This window comes from Salmo salar, chromosome ssa09 (genome assembly GCF_905237065.1).
Source record: "Salmo salar chromosome ssa09, Ssal_v3.1, whole genome shotgun sequence".
Lineage (NCBI taxonomy): Eukaryota > Metazoa > Chordata > Actinopteri > Salmoniformes > Salmonidae > Salmo > Salmo salar.
This window is the reverse complement of record NC_059450.1, coordinates 131,236,714-131,261,141: the sequence shown is the minus strand read 5'-3', so window position 1 is coordinate 131,261,141 and position 24,428 is coordinate 131,236,714. Positions and strand designations below refer to the sequence as shown.

General features: G+C 42.8%; 1 protein-coding gene across 2 annotated transcripts in view; it reads right to left on the bottom strand.

Annotated features, from left to right (window-relative positions):
- LOC106612933 (replication protein A 70 kDa DNA-binding subunit) overlaps positions 1-24,428 on the bottom strand; it is a 69,622-nt gene that overhangs the window by 29,120 nt on the left and 16,074 nt on the right. For both annotated transcript variants that reach the window (XM_014214598.2, XM_014214599.2), the window contains 3 exons: positions 21,815-21,951; positions 19,893-20,041; positions 8,838-8,970 (listed from right to left, as the gene is read on the bottom strand). In XM_014214598.2, coding sequence (XP_014070073.1) covers positions 8,838-8,970; positions 19,893-20,041; positions 21,815-21,951 — 419 coding nt within the window. The remainder of the gene's footprint in view (positions 1-8,837; positions 8,971-19,892; positions 20,042-21,814; positions 21,952-24,428) is intronic.

The following is a 24,428-nucleotide window of genomic DNA, read 5'->3' as shown; positions in this document are numbered from 1 at the left end:
AAGAGCACTAATGAATCAAGTTAATACCTCTGAAATTAACGAGTCACTCACCACAGAGGGAATTTTCCTCCTGATTTTAATCCCTCCTGTCTTTGTCACAAGGCTTTACATACGCAGGCAGCATCAAGCCATCGGGAGGGAGCGGGCTGTGGACGGGGTTAGCCATTCGCTGTCGAGAGGGCAAGCCGGTGTTGTGGAAATTTGAGATTGTGACAGAGACTTTGTGACAGGGACAATTAATTGCTGCTGACTTGCGGAGGGCCTTCAGAGGGCCGACCTTGTGACCCCGTGTCTCCACGGGCTGAGCAGGAGCAGTACCAGGAGAGGACAGACTGTGCTTGAGTCAGCTCCTCATCTCAGACAATACAGGCTGATCTAGAGTCCTGGGTCACACCTCTCCCTTCCTCTAGTACTACAGCCTAATGCCAAGAGAAATCTCCTTAACCCAACAGGATAGTCTGGAGGACTCTAATGAAGGTCAAGGGAACTAGTGAATCAGCAATGCTAATACTGGTTAGCATATAGTGCCAACAGCCTACTCTACAATGAGATGTTGAGTACGTTTACATGCACACTAATAATTCTATATTAAACCGATCATGGCAGTAGGCCGTGTATAGAAATAGTAATGTAAACACCTTACTCTGCTGATCTTAAAAATCGACGGAAGGCCAAAATCGAAGTAAGCATACGGCGATTAAAACACTTGGTTTTCTGAACAATCTTGCAAATGATTAAGACATGTAAACGGCTCAATTGGCGTTCCAGTGGTGTATTTGATCTGTACCAGTGCCAGCACCGGTTGTGCAAGCCTCCCTCTTATGTGCGAGTGAAGTGAGTTCAGAAAAAACTGAAAGCATGCATCTTAGAAATAGTTCTCACATACAAACGTTACATGTCCCAACTCCCAATCAAAAAGACGTCGCAAAAATAACAGGGTCCCTGTGGTAGAATATTTATTTCATTGGCAATTTCCTGAATTTATCAAGAGTCCCATCAGGAAACCTGATGTCAGAAGGGTCCATGTAAACAGGATTATTAGGGAAATCGTTATCCTTGCATGTAAACGTTTTAAACTATTATATTAATCTGACTAACCACAATAATGGCATTACTGCATGTGAATGTAACCTATAGAATCTACTTTACAATGTGAGGGGACTGTCAAGTAACTGGTTAGCCCATATAGGTGTCCATACACTCTACAATGTGAGGGGAGTGTCAAGTAACTGGTTAGCCTATATTAAATCAAATTTTACTTAACCAACAATGCAGTTCAAGAAATAGAGTTGAGAAAATATTGACTAAAACTAAAGTAAAAAATAATATAAAACGTTACAGAAAATAACAATAACGAGGCTATATACAGGGGCTACCGGGACACCGAGTCAATGTGCAGGGGTAAAGGTTAATTGAGGTAATTTGTGTAGGTAGGGGTAAAATTAATATGCATAGATAAAACAGTGAGTATCAGCAGCGTAAAAACAAAGGGGGGGGGGGGGTCAATGTAAATAGTCCGGGTGGTCATTTGATTCATTGTTCAGTAGTCTTATGACTTGTGGGTAGAAGTTGTTAAGGAGCATTTTGGACCTAGACTTGGCGCTCCGGTACTGCTTGCCGTGCGGTGCAGCGAGAACAGTCTATATGACTTGGGTGACTCGAGTCTTACACAATTTTATGGGCTTTCCTCTGACACCGCCTATTATATCGGTCCTGGATAGCAGGAAGCTTGGCCCCTGTGATGTACTGGGCCGTACGCACTACCCTCTGTAGCACCTTAAGGTCAGATGCCGAGCAGTTGCCATACCAGGAGGTGATGCAACCAGTCAGGATGCTCTCAATGGTGCAGCTGTGAAACTTTTTGAGGATCCATGCCAAATCTTTTCAGTCTCCTGAGGGAGAAAAGGTGTTGTTGTGCTCTGTTCACAACTGTCTTGGTATGCTTGGACTATCATTTGTTGATGATGTGGACACCAATGAGCTTGAAATTATTGACCCGCTGCACTACAGCCCTGTTGATGTGAATGGGGCCGTGTTCGGCCCTCCTTTTCCTGTAGTCCATGATCAGCTTCTTTGTCTTGCTCACGTTGAGGGAGAGGTTGTTGTCCTGGCACCACACTGCCAGTTCTCTGACTTCCTCCCTATCGGCTGTCTCATCGTTGTCTGTGATCAGGCCTACCACCGTTGTGTCGTCAGCAAACTTAATGACGGTGTTGGAGTCGTGCTTGGCAACGCAGTCGTAGGTGAACAGGGAGTACAGGAGGAGACTAACCACGCACCACGAGGCTTCCCTGTGTTGAGGGTCAACGTGGCAGATGTGTTGTTGCCTAACCTTACCACCTGGGGGCAGCCCAGGATCCAGTCCCAGGGTCCTTAGCTTATTGATTTAGATCAAAACACTTAACCTCTTGGGGCTAGGTGGGACGCTAGCGTGCCACCTGTGGTGCACTCCATCAACAGCAGGTGCATTTCAAGAGCGGCAAATTTGAATCCAAATAAATGTCAAAATTCAAATTTTTCAAAAATACAACTATGTTACACCATTTGAAAGATAAACATCTCCTTAATCTAACCACGTTTTACGATTTCAAAAAGGTTTTACGGCGAAAGCATAAATTTAGAGTATGTTAGGACAGTACATTTACAAGAGTTGTGTGTAATGTTTTGTCAAGTCAAAGACAGGGTCACCAAAACCATAAAACCAGCTAAAATGATACACTAACCTTTTACAATCTCCATCAGATGACACTCCTAGGACATTATGTTAGACAATGCATGCATTTTTAGTTCTATCAAGTTCATATTTATATACAAAAACAGCGTTTTACTATGGCATTGATGTTGAGGAAATCGTTTCCCTCCAATAACCGGCAGTCAAGTCAGCGTCACAAATTAAATAATTAAAATTAGAAAACATTGGTAAAATATTATATTGTCATTTAAAGAATTATAGATTTACATCTTTTGAACGCAATCAACTTGCCAGATTTAAAAATAACCTTACTGGGAAATCACACTTTGCAATAATCTGAGCACTGTGCCCAGAAAAATACGCGTTGCGATACAGACTAGACGTCATGTTGGGGAGATCTAAAATCGAAAATACTATGTAAATAATCCATTACCTTTGATTCTCTTCATCAGATGTCACTTCCAGGTATCACAGGTCCATAACGAATGTAGTTTTGTTCAAAAAAGCTCATCATTTATGTCCAAAAATCTCCGTCTCGTTAGCACATGATGTAAGCCAGCCGGACTTCTCGTCATGAACGAGGGGAAAAAATATATTTCCGTTCGTTCAAACATGTCAAACGTTGTATAGCATAAATCATTAGGGCCTTTTTTAACCAGAACATGAATAATATTCAAGGTGGACGAATGCATAGCCTTTTATAACGTATTGGAACGAGGGTACCCAACATGAAGTAGCGCGCCAGGTGTCTAATGGGACATCACCGTTCCATGGCTCTTGTTCGGTCAGATCTCCCTCCAGAAGACTCAAAACACTTTGTAAAGGCTGGTGACATCTAGTGGAAGCAATAGGAAGTGCCAAAATATTCCTAAACCCCTGTGTTTTTCAATGGGATAGCTTTAAAGTCAATACAACACATCAGGTATCCACTTCCTGTCAGAAAATGTCTCAGGGTTTTGCCTGCCAAATGAGTTCTGTTATACTCACAGACACCATTCAAACAGTTTTGGAAACTTTAGAGTGTTTTCTATCCATATATAATAAGTATATGCATATTCTAGTTACTGGGTAGGATTAGTAACCAGATTAAATCGGGTACATTTTTTTTATCCAGACGTGCAAATGCTGCCCCCTAGACCCAACAGGTTAAGTGAACTTTTGGAATCATGGAAATAGAATGTTTATTATAATTATATAGTTAGAATATAAATCATAGTGGGCACATTGAATACAGTGTTGTTTGACATGACAACGAATGAAAATGCCATGGACGAGCTAGACAATCTGGACCCTCTCTTTGTAAAATTATCAGCCGCCATTGTTGCAACCCCTATTACCAGTCTGTTCAACCTCTTTCGTATCATCCGAGATCCATAAAGATTGTAAAGCTGCTGCGGTCATCCCCCTCTTCAAAAGTGGGTGACATTCTAGACCCAAACAGCTATAGACCTATATCCATCCTGCCCTGCCTTTCTAAAGTCTTCGAAAGCCAAGCTAATAAACAGATCACTGACCATTTCGAATCCCACCGTACCTTCTCCGCTGCGCAATCCGGTTTCCGAGCTGGTCACGGGTGCATCTCAGCCACGCTCAAGGTACTAAACAATATCATAACCGCCATCGATAAAAGACAGTACTGTGCAGCCGTCTTCATCGACCTGGCCAAGGCTTTCGACTCGGTCAATCACCACATTCTTATCGGCAGACTCAACAGCCTTGGTTTCTCAAATGACTGCCTCGCCTGGTTCACCAACTACTTCTCAGACAGTTCAGTGTGTCAAATCGGAGGGCCTGTTGTCCGGACCTCCGGCAGTCTCTATGGCGGTACCACAGGGTTCAATTCTCGGGCCGACTATTTTCTCTGTATATCAACGATGTCGCTCTTGCTGCGGGTGATTCCCTGATCCACCTCTATGCAGACGACACCATTCTGTATACATCTGGCCCTTCTTTGGACACTTAACTAACCTCAAAATGAGCTTCAATGCCATACAACACTCCTTCCGTGGCCCCCAACTGCTCTTAAACGCTAGTAAAACCAAATGCATGCTCTTCAACCGTTCGCTGCCCACACCTGCCCGCCCGACTAGCATCACTATTCTGGACGGATCTGACTTAGAATATGTGGACAACTACAAATACCTAGGTGTCTGGCTAGACTGTAAACTCTCCTTCCAGACTCATATTAAACATCTCCAATCCAAAGCATCCTTTACTCATGCCGCCAAACATACCCTCGTAAAACTGACTATCCTACCGATCCACGACGATGTAATTTACAAAGACCATGGTGCTTGCCTACGGAGCTGTGAGGGGAACGGCACCGCCGTACCTTCAGGCTCTGATCAGTCCCTACACCCAAAGAAGGGCACTGCGTTCATCCACCTCTGGCCTGCTCGACTCCCTACCTCTGAGGAAGCACAGTTCCCGCTCAGGCCAGTCAAAACTGTTCGCTGCTCTGGCACCCCAATGGTGGAACAAGCTCCCTCACGACGCCAGGACAGCGGAGTCAATCACCACCTTCCGGAAACCCCACCTCTTTAAGGAATACCTGGGATAGGATTAAGTAATCCTTCTAACCCTCCCCCCCAAAAAAGATATAGATGTACTATTGCAAAGTGGTTGTTCCACTGGATATCATAAAGTGAATGCACCAATTTGTAAGTCGCTCTGGATAAGAGCGTCTGCTAAATGACGTAAATGTAAAATAGCTTCCAACACTCTACTCAGCAAACTGGATACAGTCTATCACAGTGCCATCCGTTTTGTCACCAAAGCCCCTTATATCACCCACCACTGCGACCTGTATGCTCTAGTCGGCTGACCCTCGCTACATATTCGTCGCCAGACCCACTGGCTCCAGGTCATCTATAAGTCTATGCTAGGTAAAGCTCCGCCTTACCTCAGCTCACTGGTCACGATACCAACACCCACCCGTAGCACACGCTCCAGCAGGTATATCTCACTGGTAGTCCCCAAAGCCAACACCTCCTTTGGGCGCCTTTCCTTCCAGTTCTCTGCTGCCAATGACTGGAACGAATTGCAAAAATCGCTGAAGCTGGAGAACTATATTTCCCTTACTAACTTTAAACATCAGCTATCTGAGCAGCTAACCGATCGCTGCAGCTGTACATAGCCCATCTGTAAATAGCCCATCCAATCTACCTACCTCATCCCCATATTGTTTTTATTTACTTTTCTGCTCCTTTGTACACCAGTATTTCTACTTGCACATCATCATCTCCTCTATCAGTCTAGTGTTAATTTGCTAAAGTGTAATTACTTTGCTACTTTGGCCTATTTATTGCCTTACCTCCTCACGCCATTTGCACACACTGTATATAGACTTTTCCCCCTTCTATTGTGTTATTGACTGTACGCTTATTTATTACATGTGTAACTCTGTGTTGTTGTTTGTGTCGCACTGCTTTGCTTTATCTTGGCCAGGTCGCAGTTGTAAATGAGAACTTGTTCTCAACTAGCTTACCTGGTTAAATAAAGGTAAAATAAAAAAGTATTTTTTTTAACAGGGTAGGAACCAAAGTGATGTTCCGTGTTTCCTAGGGGGACCCTATATTCTTTGGCTACATTAACTTCTCATGGCTTGAGGGCGCTATTTTCACGTCCGGATGAAAAGTGTGCCCAAAGTATACTGCCTGCTACTCAGGCCCAGAAGCTAGGATATGCATATAATTGGTAGATTTGGATAGTGTTTTCTAAGGTTTCTAAAACTGTTTGAATGATGTCTGTGAGTATAACAGAACTTATTTGTCAGGCGAAACCCCGAGGACAAACCATCCAGGAATTTATTTTTTATTTTTCGGTCACTCTTTCCAATGGGTTTTCATTGAGAATCCATAATTCTAAGGCAGTTGCTTGCAGTTCCTATCGCTTCCACTGGATGTCAACAGTCTTTAGATATTGGTTGATGTTTTTCCTTTGTGTAATGAAAAAGTAGCCCTGTTCAGAATGAGGCTCGAGGGAAGTGTACTGTTTGATAGAGGCGCATGATCTGAAAAACACACTCCACTTTGTTTTCCTCCGGTATTGAACGCAGTTTATCCAGTCTTACATTTTATCGATTATTTACGTAAAAAAAATACCTAAAGTTGTATTAGGAAAGTTGTTTGAAATGTTTGGACAAAGATTACAGGTAACTTGAGATATTTTTTTGTCATGTTGCGCGAGTTGGATCCGGTGTTTTTCTGGATCAAACGAGCCAAATAAATTGACATTTTGGATATATAACGACGGAATTAATCAAACAAAAGGATCACTTGTGATGTTTATGGGACATATTGGAGTGCCAACAGAAGAAGCTCGTCAAAGGTAAGGCATGAATTATATCGTTATTTCTGAGTTTTGTGTCGCGCCTGGTGGGATGAAATATGATTGTCTGTTGTTTGATGGGGTGCTGTCCTCACATAATAGCATTGTTTGCTTAGCGCTCTGCCATTTCACCGGATGTTGTCAAATCGATCCCGTTAACGGGATTTGAGCCATAAGAAGTTAAATCTTTACTCATATAGCAAACATATTCATGCTTCGCCTATTCCTCTTTGATTTAGAAGATACTGTTAGCTAGCGATTAGCATTAGTGGCTAACACGATTTAGGTTAACTTGCTAAGAAAATACAAACTAGCTGTTTGCAGATGTAAGAAACAAACTAATATTGTAATTATAGAACGCTTGTGGATTTTATTAAAATCAAAGTGGAAACATTGTTGTCATCAACATTGTTGAATATGCTGCATTGACCATGCAGACTGAAATCAAGTGTCTCATGGTCAAGCAACAACAAATGCGCTCCTTGAATGACAGGGGGTGGGACTAGGTCTGTGTGGAAAGCGGCGTGGAGAGAGAGCGGAGAGGGACGACTCAAGTAGCTGACTCAACTATACAAATGGACATTACACACGGCGTATCACATTTAACAAACCAAACATTCAAATATCGTTATAGAAGGTAAAGTAAAAACCCAAACCGGTCCGTGCATCAATACCGCTATATAGTCAAATACTGTACATTTTACTATATAGCGGTACTATATAGCCCCATCCTCCCTATGTCCTGGGCTTGCGCGCTATCCTCTTTCCATCCACGCCTCTCTCCCAGTGCTGTTCTAACCCAAGGACTCTCTTCAGACGTTAGTCAAATAAACCTAATTCAAATCCTCTCATCCCTCCTACTTATTCCAATACGGAGGTTAAAAACCAAGGCCCAGGATAAATTAATATAGCTTTATACTCCAAATATCAAAGGAAAAATCAGTTTCCATAACCGTAGATTAATTATCCACCTTTTCACCCTTCCTCCATTTCCATAAAATGTAAATAAGAAGCTGAAATTACAAGCACATTTATTACTTGACTTATCTGAGTGCAACCACTTCATTACCAAGCTGAATGAATGGAGCCCTTCTTCTCTTCACAATCAATATGGGAGATAAATGTGACTTCACATTAAGCATATACCTAGGTAGGGAGAGGGATGCAGAGGACACCTAATGTTGGTGATTAATGATGGAGAACACCAGAAAACCGTAGGGTTGCATCCCAAATGGCACTCTACTTTTGACCAGGTCCCATATGGCATAGAGTGCCATTGGGCCCTGGACTAAAGTAGAGCACTATGTAGGGAACAGGGTCGCATTTTAAACACAAACAAGCCAGCATTCTGCTTTAAAAACAAGCTCGGGAATCAGCAACGCAGTCATTTATTGAGTCGCTCTGATTACAAAGATTTAACATCATGACTGTCAGCCAAGACAAGAGAATCCTGCTCCATAGTGACTGAGATAGAGATGCTGTATGGAATGCTGCCTGCTGTGTGTTGGATCCACAATGCAGGTTGGTCTACTTCACACTTTTAAAACAAGTGATGGCTTGTATTCAATATTGTCTTTCAGGTTGTCTTTGAATATTCTTGCTTCGAATTAAGTCAACAAAGAAAGGCAATATGTAGGACCTTATATTTTAGAATGTTTGGATGTACATGTGTTTGTCTACATAAAAGTATGTTTTTGTGCGTGCCATATGTGTGCGTGCCATGTGTGTGCGTGCCGTGTGTGCGTGCCATATGTGTGCGTGCCATATGTGTGCGTGCCATATGTGTGCGTGCCATATGTGTGCGTGCATAACAAACCTTGTCTCCGTGTCCGAGGTGCTCCGTCTTGATGTCAGCCAGGGTCTTCCAGTTGGTGTTCCCTCCTCCTCCTCCACCTGTCCTCGCCTCCGTCAGAGACTGGCCATCCATAGAGTGGCCCTCCTTGTCATACCTGGACGGACACACACACACCCCCCTTTGGTCAACATCAAATCTAATTTCTTTATAAAGCCTTTTTTTTTTACATCAGCAGATGTCAAAGTGCTATACAGAAACCCAGCCTAAAACCACAAACATGTCACTGCAGAAACAACCCCATCAATCACAATAGAAGAAACAAAGTGTAATACATAGAGGTGCCCTGCAGACCACTGCCTTGTAGCCTCGTGCCCTGCAGACCACTGCCTTGTAGCCTCGTGCCCTGCAGACCACTGCCTTGTAGCCTCGTGCCCTGCAGACCACTGCCTTGTAGCCTCGTGCCCTGCAGACCACTGCCTTGTAGCCTCGTGCCCTGCAGACCACAGACCACTGCCTCGTGAGTTGTCTGTTGTCTAGTAGGGGTTTAATTTCATTAGCGTAGGGGGCACTATTTTCACCTCCGGATGAAACGTGTACCCAAAGTAAACTGCCTGCTACTCAGGCAGAGAATCTAGGATATGAATATAATTGGTAGATTTGGATAGAAAACACAAAAGTTTACAAAACTGTTAAAATAATGTCTGTGAGTATAACAGAACTGATATGGCAGGCGAAAACCTGAGAAAAATCCATCCAGGAAGTGGGATTTTTTTTATTTTTGTTGTTATCTATTGAATGCCATTACAGTATCCATTGACTTAGGACTCAAATTGCACTTCCTATGGGTTCCACTAGATGTCAACAGTCTTTATAAATTGTTTCAGGCTTGTATTCTTAACCTGTTTGGGATAGGGGGCAGTATTTTCACGGCCGGATAAAAAAAACGTACCCAATTTAATCTGGTTACTACTCTTGCCCAGAAACTAGAATATGCATAATTAGTAGATTTGGATAGAAAACACTCTAAAGTTTCTAAAACTGTTTGAATGGTGTCTGTGAGTATAACAGAACTCATATAGCAGGCAAAAACCTGAGAAGATTCCAGGCAGGAAGTGGCCTGTCTGACAATTTGTAGTCCTTCTGTTGCATCTTTATCGAAATTACAACATCTATGCTGTTACGTGACACTTTCTAAGGCTTCCATTGTCTCTGGGCAAAGTACAGCAGCAGAGTTTGTAAGTGGACTGCCTGGGGACATGCCTGGGGACAGTGCGCGTTCACGAGACTTTTTTTCTTTCACTCCTTGAATGAATACAACGTTGCCCGGTTGGAATATTATCGCTGTTTTACGAGAAAAATAGCATAAAAATGGATTTTAAACAGCGTTTGATATGCTTCTAAGTACGGTAATGGAATATTTTGACATTTGTTGTCACGGAATACGCTCGCGCGTTACCCTTCGGATAGTGACCTGAACGCACAAACAAAACGGAGGTATTTGGATAAAACTATGGATTATTTGGAACCAAAACAACATTTGTTGTTGAAGTAGAAGTCCTGGGAGTGCATTCTGACGAAGAACAGCAAAGGTAATCCAATTTTTCTAAGCTATTTTAAAATCTGACATAGCGATTGCCTAAAGGAGTTCTGTATGTATAATTATTAAAATAATTGTTATGTATTTTGTCAACGTTTATCATGAGTAATTTAGTAAATTCAGAGGTTTTCGGTGGGTATGCTAGTTCTGAACATCACATGCTAATATAAAAAACGTGTTTTTTTATATAAATATGAACTTGATTGAACAAAACATGCGTGTATTATAACATAATGTCCTAGGAGTGTCATCTGATGAAGATCATCAAAGGTTAGTTCTGCATTTATCTGTGGTTTGGGTTTTTGTGACATATATGCTTGCTTTGAAAATGGCTGTGTGATTATTTTTGGCTATGTACTCTCCTGACATAATCTAATGTTTTGCTTTCGCTTTAAAGCCTTTTTGAAAATCGGACAATGTGGTTACATCAAGGAGAAGTCTATCTTTAAAATGGTGTAAAATAGTTGTATGTTTGAGAATGTTGAATTGTGACATTTTGTTGTTTGTGAATTTTCCGCCCTGATATTTCACTGGCTGTGTCCCGCTAGCGTCCCACGTAGCCCATAGAAGTTAAAAAAGAGGGAGTAAGACCACTTTGAATGAGTGGACCATTAAGTGTCCCTGAGCTTTTTCCTGCGCGTGACCGAGAGCACGCCTTTCTTGTTTTCCTTTTATATTGACGAAGATTATGTCCGGTTGAAATGTTATTGATTATTATAACTAAAAACAACCTGAGGATTGATTATAAACATCGTTTGACATGTTTCTACGAACTTTACTGATACTTTTCGGATTTTTCGTCTGTCTGTCGTGACTGCCTTTGAGCCTGTGGATTACTGAACAAAACGCGCAAACAAAACTGACGTTTTTGCATATAATGAGGGACTTTATCGAGCAAAACGAACATTTGAGTAAATGGGAGTGTTGTGAGTGCAACCATGTGAAGATCATCAAAGGTAAGTGATTCATTTTATCACTATTTCTGACTTGTGTAACTCCTCTACTTGGCTGGTAACGGTTTGTAATGATTTGTCTGCTGGGCGCTGTTCTCAGATAATCGCATGGTATGCTTTCGCCGTAAAGCTTTTTTGAAATCTGACACCGTGGTTGGATTAACAAGAAGTTAATCTTTAAACCGATGTATAACACTTGTATGTTTTATGAATTTTTATAAATGAGTTTTTCTGTTTTTGAATTTGGAGCTCTGCAATTTCACTGGATGTTGGCCAGGTGGGACGGTAGCGTTCCACAACCCCAAGGGAGGTTAATAAAATCCATCCTGGCCAACATAGCCTTCCCTGTTTGACAAAGCTGAGCTAGGTTGCATCCTAAAATGGCACTCTATTCCCTATATAGTGCACTAAATAAGGAATATGGTGCCATTTGGGATACAAATATATACTCTGTGCAGAGAGCAAAGCAGGCTGAGCGGCAGTGAAATGAATCAACAGCAGTGATGGCGGAATCAGAATTTTTTTTTTCACTCAGCGTTACCTCCAGGTGATTCACACAAGACAAGTGGGAAGGAGGGAGGAGAGAGGGATGGAGAGTAGGGGGAGGGGACAATGGTAAAAAGGGAAAAACTAGAACACTCAGGTTGGAATGGTGCAAGAGATCAATAGAGCTTACTAATCTATTGCGAACAGGTATTGTGTAGCGCTGTAGGGGGGTGAGGGGACAGGGGCTGTAAATACAGGGAGCCGGGCCTTGCTCTTAGAAGCATGACTAATTGAAAATATCCCCATTAATGGCCTGTGAGCATGTGGCCCGGCCACTATGGCCTCTGCCAATTTCCCCTCCACTGAAAAATGTGAGTAATTATTTCCTGTGGCACCTATTCCCTCATCTCTGCACTAGCATCCCTGCTTTGTTATAATTGTACCGGTGTTCGTGCAGATAGGGGGCATCAACAAAAACACCTGGCTGATGATGCATTAAAAACAACGTCAACCTAGTTCTGAAATCCACCTGAAAATACTTATTTGTTTCTGATGAACAATAACTCCTTTCATGAAGCTGCTGGTGTTTCGCCAAGAGAAATAGGCTGGAATAGAATGAAAGGAATGAAACATTTATGGTGTATTCAGATCCAGACAGGGCTGACTCCTGGTAGGTAAGCAGATTATCATTAATGTACACTATATCTTATTCCTCAAGACGTTCTTTTTGACAGTTACAAAATGCTAAACAAGATACCCAGGAGAGAATGTAACGCAGACTGTAAAGGCAGACAAACAGAAGATTGTTCTGTAGGAAACCACTACAACAGGCAGGGTACAGTAAGTCAGTGGGCTTGATGGAGGAGACAAAAGGAGGACAAATTGGAGCTGGCAGAAGATGTGCAACATTGGTCTGACAGACAGGCAGGGAGATGCTCCGAGCGTGGATGAAGTGAGACTAACCGACTGGAAGAGAGAGACGACAATGACAAGAAGAGAAGGGAAAAGAACAGATTCATGTGCATAGCATGGCACCGTCACAACGAGCCATACAGCCAAGTAGAGGACAGGACAGGCAGGACAGCGAGCATGTGACAGAGTGAAGGAGAAAGAGCAGCTGAGCATGACAGAAACCCTTCTGTAAGCACTGTTTTGTTCCTTCCCTGCCTCCAGCTATGGCTCTCATGGTGAGTCTCTGACTGGTAGACAACATACAACAAATCTGACTAGTCATCCATGAGGTCTGCTCAAGAAACCACTCCCTGTAGTTGAACAACGCAGTACATGAGGTCATTTTCAATAGGAACGTGGTTGTAAACGTGACTATGTATTCTATTCCAACATAACATTGCCAAATTGTCAATCTCAAAACAGTTTTTGATTTCACAAAAGGACATGTGCCAGGTGGGAACTAAGCTGGGACAAACTACTGACAACAACAAGAGGGAATAAGAGAGAGATCAAGTAGCATAGCCACATGTTTAACTAAAAACTATTAAGTGTTATTTTGGAACACTGAGACTCAGTTGGAATGAATGAGAGAAATACATGTGTGGACAGCGGCACAACTACTGGAGAGCAACAGCACAACTACTGGAGAGCAACAGCACAACTACTGGACAGCAACAGCACAATTACTGGACAGCAACAGCACAACTACTGGACAGCAACAGCACAACTACTGGAGAGCAACAGCACAACTACTGGAGAGCAACAGCACAACTACTGGAGAGCAACAGCACAACTACTGGAGAGCAACAGCACAACTACTGGAGATCAACAGCACAACTACTGGAGATCAACAGCACAACTACTGGAGAGCAACAGCACAACTACTGGAGAGCAACAGCACAACTACCGGAGAGCAACAGCACAACTACCGGAGAGCAACAGCACAACTACCGGAGAGCAACAGCACAACTACCGGAGAGCAACAGCACAACTACCGGAGAGCAACAGCACAACTACCGGAGAGCAACAGCACAACTACCGGAGAGCAACAGCACAACTACCGGAGAGCAACAGCACAACTACTGGACAGCAACAGCACAACTACTGGACAGCAACAGCACAACTACTGGACAGCAGCAGCACAATTCCAGCATGTGAGCGGAGAAGGGCAATGAAAAGGTTCTTGAAATCACTACCTGGCGTGCTGCTTCATTAGTAGAGGGTCCGCACGCAAAAGGTTTATGCTATTTTATTTATTGAGGTAAAAAGTGAAAAGGACAAATATATTTTTGCTGTGAGCAGAGCAGCTCCACTAGTGGGTAACAGTGTGTCCACTTACCAAATGGCACCCTATACCCTATATAGTGCACTACTTTTGACAAGGGCCCATAGGACTCTGGTCAAAAGTAGTGTACTATAAAGGGAATAGGGTGCATTTGAGACACATCCCATTCTGTATGTAGTGTGTAAGGGAGATCAGATGACTCAGTGAGGAGGACTGCAGGAAAACAACACTGAACAGAAAGAGTGAGAGTGGCCAAGTGTCACTAAGTGAGAGACGGCAATAGGACTGAGGACAACAAGAGGAAAGGAACAAGAGGTTGTGTCAGGAAGGGGAAGAATGACAAGAAGATGGAGACAGACACAGTTGTCCAGTCAGCTAGGAGAGCGAGAGAGAGGGAGGACAGGAGCAACTCCAGATGTGTCTGATGATGCCATCTAATGGACAAAGGCTGCTACTGTATGGACCGGATGGATCAGTAGGGAAACATTTTACGTTCAGGTTTGCTTATGAAACAAATGAGCACAAAATTAGATAAACAAATTAGATTTTATTCTATGTGGATTTGATCTAAATCGTCCAAATAGCAACTGAGCAGACATTTTCAGGGTATGTTACTAACTAAACTCAGCAAAAAAAGAAACATCCCTTTTTCAGGACCCTGTCTCTCAAAGATGATTCATAAAAATCAAAATAACTTCAAAGATCTTCATTGTAAACATTTTAAACACTGTTTTCCATGCTTGTTCAATGAACCATAAACAATTGATGAACATGCGCCTGTGGAACGGTCGTTAAGACACTACCAGCTTACAGACGGTAGGCAATTAAGGTCACAGCTATGAAAAATTAGGACACTAAAGAGGCCTTTCTACTGACTCTGAAAAACACTAAAAGAAAGAAGCCCAGGGTCCCTGCTCATCTGCGTGAACGTGCCTTAGGAATGCTGCAAGGAGGCATGAGGACTGCAGATGTGGCCAGGGCAATAAATTGCAATGTCCGTACTGTGAGACGCCTAAGACAGCGCTACAGTGAGACAGGACGGACAGCTGATCGTCTTCGCAGTGGCAGACCACGTGTAACACCTGCACAGGATCGGTATATCCGAACATCACACCTGCGGGACAGGTACAGGATGGCAACAACAACTGCCCGAGTTACACCAGGAAAGCACAATCCCTCCATCAGTGCTCAGACTGTCCGCAATACGCTGAGAGAGGCTGGACGGAAGGCTTGTAGGCCTGTTGTAAGGCAGGTCCTCACCAGACAACACCAGCAACAACAACGTCGCCTATGGGCACAAACCCACCGTCGCTGGACCAGTGGGGACTGGCAAAAAGTCCTCTTCACTGACGAGTCACGGTTTTGTCTCGCCAGGGGTGATGGTCTGATTCGCGTTAATCGTCAAAGGAATGAGCGTTACACCGAGGTCTGTACTCTGGAGCGGGATCGATTTGGAGGTGGAGGGTCCATCATGGTCTGGGGCGGTGTGTCACAGCATCATCGGACTGAGCTTGTTGTCATTGCAGACAATCTCAACGCTGTCCTTTACAGGGAAGACATCCTCCTCCCTCATGTGGTACCCTTCCTGCAGGCTCATCCTGACATGACCCTCCAGCATGACAATGCCACCAGCCATACTGCTCATTCTGTGCATGATTTCCTGCAAGACAGGAATGTCAGTGTTCTGCCATGGCCAGCAAAGAGCCCGGATCTCAATCCCATTGAGCACATCTGGGACCTGTTGGATCGGAGGGCGGGGGCTAGGGCCATTCCCCTCAGAAATGTCTGGGAACTTGCAGGTGCCTTGGTAGAAGAGCGGGGTAACATCTCACAGCAAGAACTGGCAAATCTGGTGCAGTCCATGAGGAGGAGATGCACTGCAGTACTTAATGCAGCTGGTGGCCACACCAGATACTGACTGTTACTTTTGACCCCCCCTTTGTTCAGGGACACATTATTCAATTTCTGTTAGTCACATGTCTGTGGAACTTGTTCAGTTTATGTCTCAGTTGCTGAATCTTGTTATGTTCATACAAATGTTTACACATGTTAAGTTTACTGAAAATAAACACAGTTGACAGTGAGGACGTTTCTTTTTTTGCTGAGTTCACATACTGGGGAAGAGCAGGGTAATATACTAGATTAAGCTATAATTAAGTAGATGTGCTTTATGATAAGGTAAATAAATTATGGTTAAGCATCTTTTAAATGCCTAAATAATGAGGGCACCAAATGAGCATGTACCAAAGTTGCAGAAAGCAGAGGTAAAAGCAGCACCAGTTGAGTAAGGAACCCTTAATTAATCTAGCTAAATTCATCTTTAAGCATTTAAATTATGCAAGGGGCTAAGACAGTGCCCTAAATTACTGCAGCACCACAGAAATGGCATTTGATGCTCTCCATAAAGACAAATCCATGTTTCTTTCATGCACAGTAGTTCATATTCCCAATTCTCCCCAAAAAAGAACACAGATTTCATGGCAATCTGTAGAAGTCTATTTCAAAGACAAGAAGGGACTCATATATATATTATTATGGAGCTCAGAACCAAATCAGGGCTCAAGATAATTGCTGCGTAGTGCAGCATTCTTGTTTGAGGAAATTAAACCCTTTCTCTTCATAAGATTAATTAGTTTGACATTAAAGGGATAGCAATGGTTTTTTCAGTCCAGCACACACAGGGATAGGCTGAGCGGAACCCCTGATCCACTGCATGGCTTTCAGTCAACAGCTTACCCAGGGTAGGATAGATACTTACGGAAATCCCAAGAGTCTGCAGCAAAAATCATCAAATTAAGATACCTACACTTTGCAAAATGATGCTTTTTAAGAGCTTGGCTCTGACAGAAGGCTCTCAGAGCTCTACTTCGTTTTCAGTTGTAAATAGGCTCTGGGTTTTCTATGCTTGCAAGATGAAACGATCACATAATTTGTGGACAGATCGGTTACATCCCAAATGGAATCCTATTCCCTATAGAGTGCACTACTTTTGAGCAGAGCCCCATGGACCACCAAATTTGGAATAGGGTGAAATATGCGATGCAGACTCAGACTGCTAAAAGCATGGCTCACTGATGATCAACATCCTTCTCTCCCAGGTGCTAGGCCTAAAAATCACTAAATCATTCACTACTAACCTAGTTTTAAAATCAACATATTGCTCCGTACTACTTGAAAAGCAAAAATACATTTTTTCTCCGTACAACTTTTTACTTCCTTACAATACGTGAGAGTCTTCCATATTTACACAGTAGACCGTCATGTACAGTAGGGCTGGGAATTACCAGGGACCTCACGATACAATATTATCACGATACTTAGGCGCCGATACGATATGTATTGTGATTCTCTATATATTGCGATTCAATACAGGGCGGCAGGTAGCCTAGTGTTTAGAGTTTTGGGCTAGTAACCCAAATGGATTATCTTGGTAAAGGAGAAATGCTCACCAACAGGGATGTAAACAACGTTGTGCACAAAATCTGAAAGAAATACGCTTTTTGTGAGTATGGAAAAGTTTCCGGGTCTTTTATTTCAGCTCATGAAAAATGGGACTAATAATTTACATGTTGCGTTTATATTTTTGTTCAGTATAATATCATCCCAAAATATTATAATTTGCTGTTTGGGTCACTGCCACACGCAAAACAGAAGTGTTATATAGGACTTTGTACACCACTGTCTGAGAGACTAACGGCTGAGGTCAGGACTCATATCAGCAACCTCTGAACTGTTTGCTTGATTGATGGATGCCTGCGAACCTGCAGGAGCCCACTGGTCCTTGAGGACCTGCATGATCCCACAGCAGGTAGGCTCTGCACTGGAAAACATATCAACACTTAACCTCGTTATCTCTGGCTGTCCATGTGAGAAGTGACTGGGTGTCTGAATCCCAAATGGCACCCTATTCCCTATGTAGTACACTACTTTCGACCAGGACCCATAAGGTTCTGGTCAAAAGCAGTGCACTATATAGGGAATAAGGCATCATTGAGACACATCTGAGAAAGTGAAGGAAGCTCCCACAGCTCAGAGGGTGTGGGAGTGGAACACCTGTGTTGTTGAAGTGAGCAGGTGGAAGATTCACGTAAAGTCTCTCTACTACATCCACATCATTATCCAATGCCATATTGGTAAACAAGCTATAGGATTTAATGCAAAATGCTTGAGACAGGCTACTACTCAGACAATGGTCGAGAAGCATGTAACACTCCTACCACATTATGTTTGGAGAATAACCTCTTTGTAATGGCCAAATATCATTCAAAATACCCAACTGGTCCTAATTCTGTAAAGAAATCACCCCAGTCAAGACACCCAGTGAAGTGGCAAAAATGAGGATATTGTGTTGACTTGCCACCCTCTCTCCCTCCTGCTATGTAGTCACATTTCACTTCTCTCATTATGCAGACCAAGGCTTCTGATCCGCTCAAAAATAATTACAGTGGCCCAACTTTTTTTCAAGGCACAGGAAAGTGGAATTTGAGCACATGTCAAGATACACAGGACGTGCCAGAATATAAATTGGAATTGTTATTGGGTCCTTTTCCCTTTCATTCCTCAGCCTCCTTTCATCTTATTTCCCTGTGGAGTGTGGGGCCGGTGTTGCTGTTGAAAGGTAAATAAAATAAAGCACCTTGGGTGAGAATCGATTGGATCTCCACTTTTGAGACATTTTGCCTTCAATTTCTGACTGGGATGCCTGGTCTGTTGTCAGAGTGGAGTGGGAGAGGAGAGGATGTAGAAGATGGAGGGACAGATCAATCAAGGTGCCAGAAAGCTGAGGTGAAGGTTAAATAGGAGCAATGACTGTCCCTTCAGTCCCTATGATCACCCCACCTCCTCCATCAATCCCTTTGAATTACAAGATTCAATTTTATGCTTCTACCCAGCCATTAACAAGACATGGCTTTGATATCAACTTAAACACAAAACTGCTGCCTAGCTTCCAAACTAGATATGGGATTGGAAAAGCTGAGTATTTATTTTGGGATATGGTAGAGTGAATATTATTTAGGTAATGAATAACGGAATTGGCAAGACAACGCAAAGAAAAGATGAAAGCATGAGTCATAGTAACTGCTTTGCTGGAGCAGCCAATAGGGGATCTTCAAGGGATAACACAGGGGCCTGTTCCTCTGTGTATGCCATCATAAACCACTGCATGTGGATGTGCTACCAACTACCTCTTTACCCAAATAACTACTCTCACATACTAACTAAATCTGGGCCTACATTCACTATATTTGTTCCAATAAAATATAGCCTTTTGGTTTACTTACAAATATTTTTTCAATGTAGTTGTTATTGTCATTAATATGAAATGAAATATTTATGTTCTGCCTGTCAACGTGCTAAAAACACAAATGCTCCCAACACCACAATCAAACTCTGGTCTGGAGAGCTGCACCCGTTACTTGTTGCTTCTTTGAAGGGCAATTAGAAGGAGAAAAAAGGCATTTTCCGCAGATAAAGAATGATTTGCATTCATATGTAACGCTTAATTGAAGTAACCTCCTCCCACATCTTCACTAATGGAGGTAGGCTAATCTTGACGAACCAAGCTGGAGCACGCACCCTCTCAGAGTTTGGGGATCTGATATTTAACATTCAAATTCCTTTAAGTCCTTTAGAATTCTCTCAACGGTGGAGCAAAGGATGTGAGAGATTCCCTCCAGGTCTTCGAACCCAAAATATGACCTAATAGTAGCACCATACATATACAAGAACAGCCTGGGTAACACAGTTACAGAGGCCTTTAGCACCTAAAGCTATGTGGCTCCAGACAAGAGAGAGACACTTACCAGCCCCGCAGCTTGTATGCCTCAGGGATGTCGGGGTTGACCATGACGGTGCTGCTGAACGAAGCAGACAGAGATCTTCCCCCATAGTCGGACAGCTTGGCCCCTTTGATGGCCAAGATGGGCTGCCCAGAGCCATCAAAGTTCTCTGCCTGCAAATAGAACAGATAGGTTGACTGAGGATACCAACCAGATACACTTTATGTGCAAAACTACATGGCCAAATGTATGTGGGCACCCATTCAAATTTGTGGATTTGGCTATTTCAGCCACACCCGTTGCTGACAGGTGTATAAAATCGTGCACACCGCCATGCAATCTCCATAGAAAAACATTGTCAGTAGAATGGCCTTACTGAAGAGCTCAGTGACGTTCAACGTGGCACCGTCAAAGGATGCCACCTTTCCAACAAGTCAGTTCGTCAAATTTCGGCCCTGCTAGAGCTGCCCCGGTCAACTGTAAGTGCTGTTACTGTGAAGTGGTAATGTCTAGGAGCAACAAAAGCTCAGCGACAAAGTGGTAGGCCACAAGCTCACAAAACAAACCGCCGAGTGCTGAAGCGGGTAAAAAAATACACACACAAAAAAAGCGACTGTCCTCGGTTGCAACACTCACAAGCAAGCTCAAAACTGCCTCGAAGCAATGTCAGCACAAAAACGGTCCGACGGGAGCTTCATGAAATGGGTTTCCATGGCCGAGCAGCCGCACACAAGCCTAAGATCACCATGCCAAGCGTTGGCTGGAGTGGTGTAAAGCTTGCGTTCTCTGGAGTGGAAACGCGTTCTCTGGAGTGATGAATCACGCTTCACCATCTGGCAGTCCAACTGACAAATCTAGGTTTGGCGGATTCCAGAACAACCTGCACCAATACATAGTGTCAACTGTAAAGTTTGGTGGAGGAGGAATAATGTTTTGGGGCTATTTTTCATGGTTTGAGCTAGGCCCCTTATCCCTTCACTGGAACTATCTTAATGCTACAGCATAACATGACATTCTAGACGATTCTGTGCATCTAACTTTGTGGAAACAGTTTGCGGAAGGCCCTTTTCTGTTTCAGCACGACAATGCCACCGTGCTCAAAGCGAGGTCCATACAGAAATGGTTTGTCAAGACCGTTGTAGAAGAACTTGACCTCACTAATGCACTTGTGGCTGAACAGAGTCCCTGCAGCAATTTTCCAACATCTAGTGGAAAGCCTTCCCAGAAGAGTGGAGGCTGTTATAACAGCAAAGGGGGGAAACCAACTGCATATTAATGACCATGATTTTGGAATGACATGTTCGACGAGCAGCTGTCCACATACACTACATGGCCAAAAGTATCAGCAGCAGGGAAGAAAAAAAGTGAAAAATATTAAATGCAATTCTGTATTTACTAAAACATATTGTTCTTTATGAACTATACATGTTGTTTACCTCTGCAAGTCCCCCTGGATAGGGGATATCTGCAGAACAAACACAGAGGGAACAGTGTGTTGTAGTTGTCAGAATGAAAGAAATGGTGGCAAACTAAGCATAACCCCACAGCCACGTATAAAATCAGCTGTTGGAGCTGGGTTCTTTCATCAATGTGACATGGTATTTACTCAGTGACTTCAACCACATCAGCTTCTATTAAACCCACAGAGAGAGAGCCCACTGCTCAAATCTCCTCTGCCTATTCAAATTGCTTAACAGACGTTACCAAACAAAGGGAGGCATACGGCTCACAACACCTTTTCAATTAGGACAGGTGTACTGTACCCCTTCCTGGGACGCTGGCTGACAGGACACAGGGACACAAATCATGAAGGTGCTACAACATGTCACCCAGCATGAGAGAAAGTGACTTTCACCCTCTCTTTATCCAGCAGGACTGTCCCCTTGTGTCCAAACGCATATAGACCATCTATTTGGCTGTGCTTGTGTCTTTCCCCCAGTCCTCACCTCCTCTCCCCACAGGGTGACCTCCACCAGTTTACCAGACTGGTCCATCAGGTTGAGCGTCCTCTTGGAGACCTCACGGTTGTTCTTGGTGGTGAGGCGGGTCACGTCAGCCACGCTCTTACACACTCCAATCACATCTGGAAAACACACAAGGGTGAGCTCATTAGCACAGCAGACTATGAGTAGCATTACTATGGAGAACCTTGAGTGACCAAGGAGAAAAAACAGACACTTATAAGTATTGATCACGTATGTGGAATGTCCATAGATAGTTGAATGCATTTTCAACACAGGTGACATCATGAGTACAGTAGACTATGGTCACGTTTGAGGTCGAATTCCACTCCATTGAAGTCAAACACACTGACTGATCTAAAAGTCACTATATGTCCTAAATAATTATCCTCATGGGGCAGCAGGTAGCCTAGTGGTTAACTTGTTATGGATAAGGGGCAGTATTTTCACGGCCGGATAAAAAAATGTACCCGATTTAATCTGGTTATTACTCCTGCCCAGAAACTAGAATATGCATATAATTAGTAGCTTTGGATAGAAAACACTCCAAAGTTTCTAAAACTGTTTGAATGGTGTCTGTGAGTATAACAGAACTCAAATGGCAGGCCAAAACCTGATAAGATTCTGTACAGGAAGTACCCTGTCTGACCATTTCTTGGCCTTCTTTGTCATCTCTATCCAAAACAGAGGATCTCTGCTGTAACGTGACACTTTCTAAGGCTCCCATAGGCTCTCAGAAGGCGCCAGAACGTTGAATGATGACTTTGCAGCCCCAGGCTGAAAAACAGTAGCGCATTTGGATAGTGGTCGATCTGAGAACAATGAGACAGTCGCGCACGTGAAGAGGCCATTTTACATTTTCAGTCTTTGAACGAAAACAACGACTCCCAGTCGGAATATTATCGCTATTTTACGAGAAAAATCGCATAAAAATTGATTTTAAACAGCGTTTGACATGCTTCGAAGTACAGTAATGGAATATTTTTTAATTTGTCGTCACGAAACGCGCCGGCGCGTCACCCTTCGGATAGTGTCTTGAACGCACTAACAAAACGCCGCTATTTGGATATAACTATGGATTATTTGGAACCAAACCAACATTTGTTGTTGAAGTAGAAGTCCTGGGAGTGCATTCTGACAAAGAACAGCAAAGGTAATCCAATTTTTCTTATAGTAAATCTGAGTTTGGTGAGTACCAAACTTGGTGGGTGTCAAAATAGCTAGCCTGTGATGGCCGGGCTAAATGTGCTTTCACCGAAAAGCTATTTTAAAATCGGACACCTCGATTGCATAAAGGAGTTCTGTATCTATAATTCTTAAAATAATTGTTATGTTTTTTGTGAACGTTTATCGTGAGTAATTTAGTAAATTCACCGGAAGTGTTCGGTGGGAATGCTAGTTCTGAACGTCACATGCTAATGTAAAAAGCTGGGTTTTGATATAAATATGAACTTGATTGAACAAAACATGCATGTTTTGTATAACATAATGTCCTAGGAGTGTCATCTGATGAAGATCAAAGGTTAGTGCTGCATTTAGCTGTGGTTTTGGTTTTTGTGACATTATATGCTAGCTTGAAAAATGAGTGTCTGATTATTTCTGGCTGGGTACTCTCCTTTGCTTTCGTTCTAAAGCCTTTTTGAAATCGGACAGTGTGGTTAGATAAAGGAGAGTCTTGTCTTTAAAATGGTGTAAAATAGTCATATGTTTGAAAAATTGAAGTTTTCGGATTTTCGAGGAGTTTGTATTTTGCGCCACGCCCTATCATTGGATATTGGAGCGGTGTTCCGCTAGCGGAACGTCTAGATGTAAGAGGTTTTAAGAGCGTTGGGCCAGTAACCAAAAGGCCACTGGTTAAATTCCCCGAGCCGACTACGTGAAAAATCTGTCGATGTGCCCTTAAGCAAGACACTTAACCCTAATTGCTCCTGTAAGTAACTCTGGATGGAAGCTCAAATATAAATAATCAGTCAGTGTGATGCTCTCCAACACAGCCTCACATCAGTCTCTCCCAGCCTGACGGATGTAGCCTATTCATTGTTTATATTGTCACTGTCTGAAGAAATTTATTTTTACATGAACCGAAAGCAGTCAACTCTCCTTTATGTACTCTAAACAGAATTCGGTGTATTTTTGTAGAACCCTTATAGGGGAAGTGTAAACACAAAATTACAAAGTGCTAAATAATATCACTTTGAAGTAACGGAACAACAACTTGCGTTACGGATGTGAAGGAAAAGGACAGTCATTTTTGGGAGAACAGACACATTGGCAAAAGTCTGAATCTCAAAGTCTTACGGTAAAATATAAACAGACACTTTGAAAGGAAGGCTTGGCTACACACAAAAACAATGATGAAAATATTAACATTATCATATATACAGTACCAGTCAAACGTTTGGACACCTACATCGAGTTATTTTTACTATTTTCTACATTGTAGAATAGTGAAGACAACAAAAATATGAACGAACACATATGGAATCATGTAGGTTTGAAAAAAAAGTGTCAAATCAAAATATATTTGAGATTCTTCAAAGCAGCCACCCTTTACCTTGACAGCTTTGCACACTCTCGCCATTCCCTAAACCAGAATCAC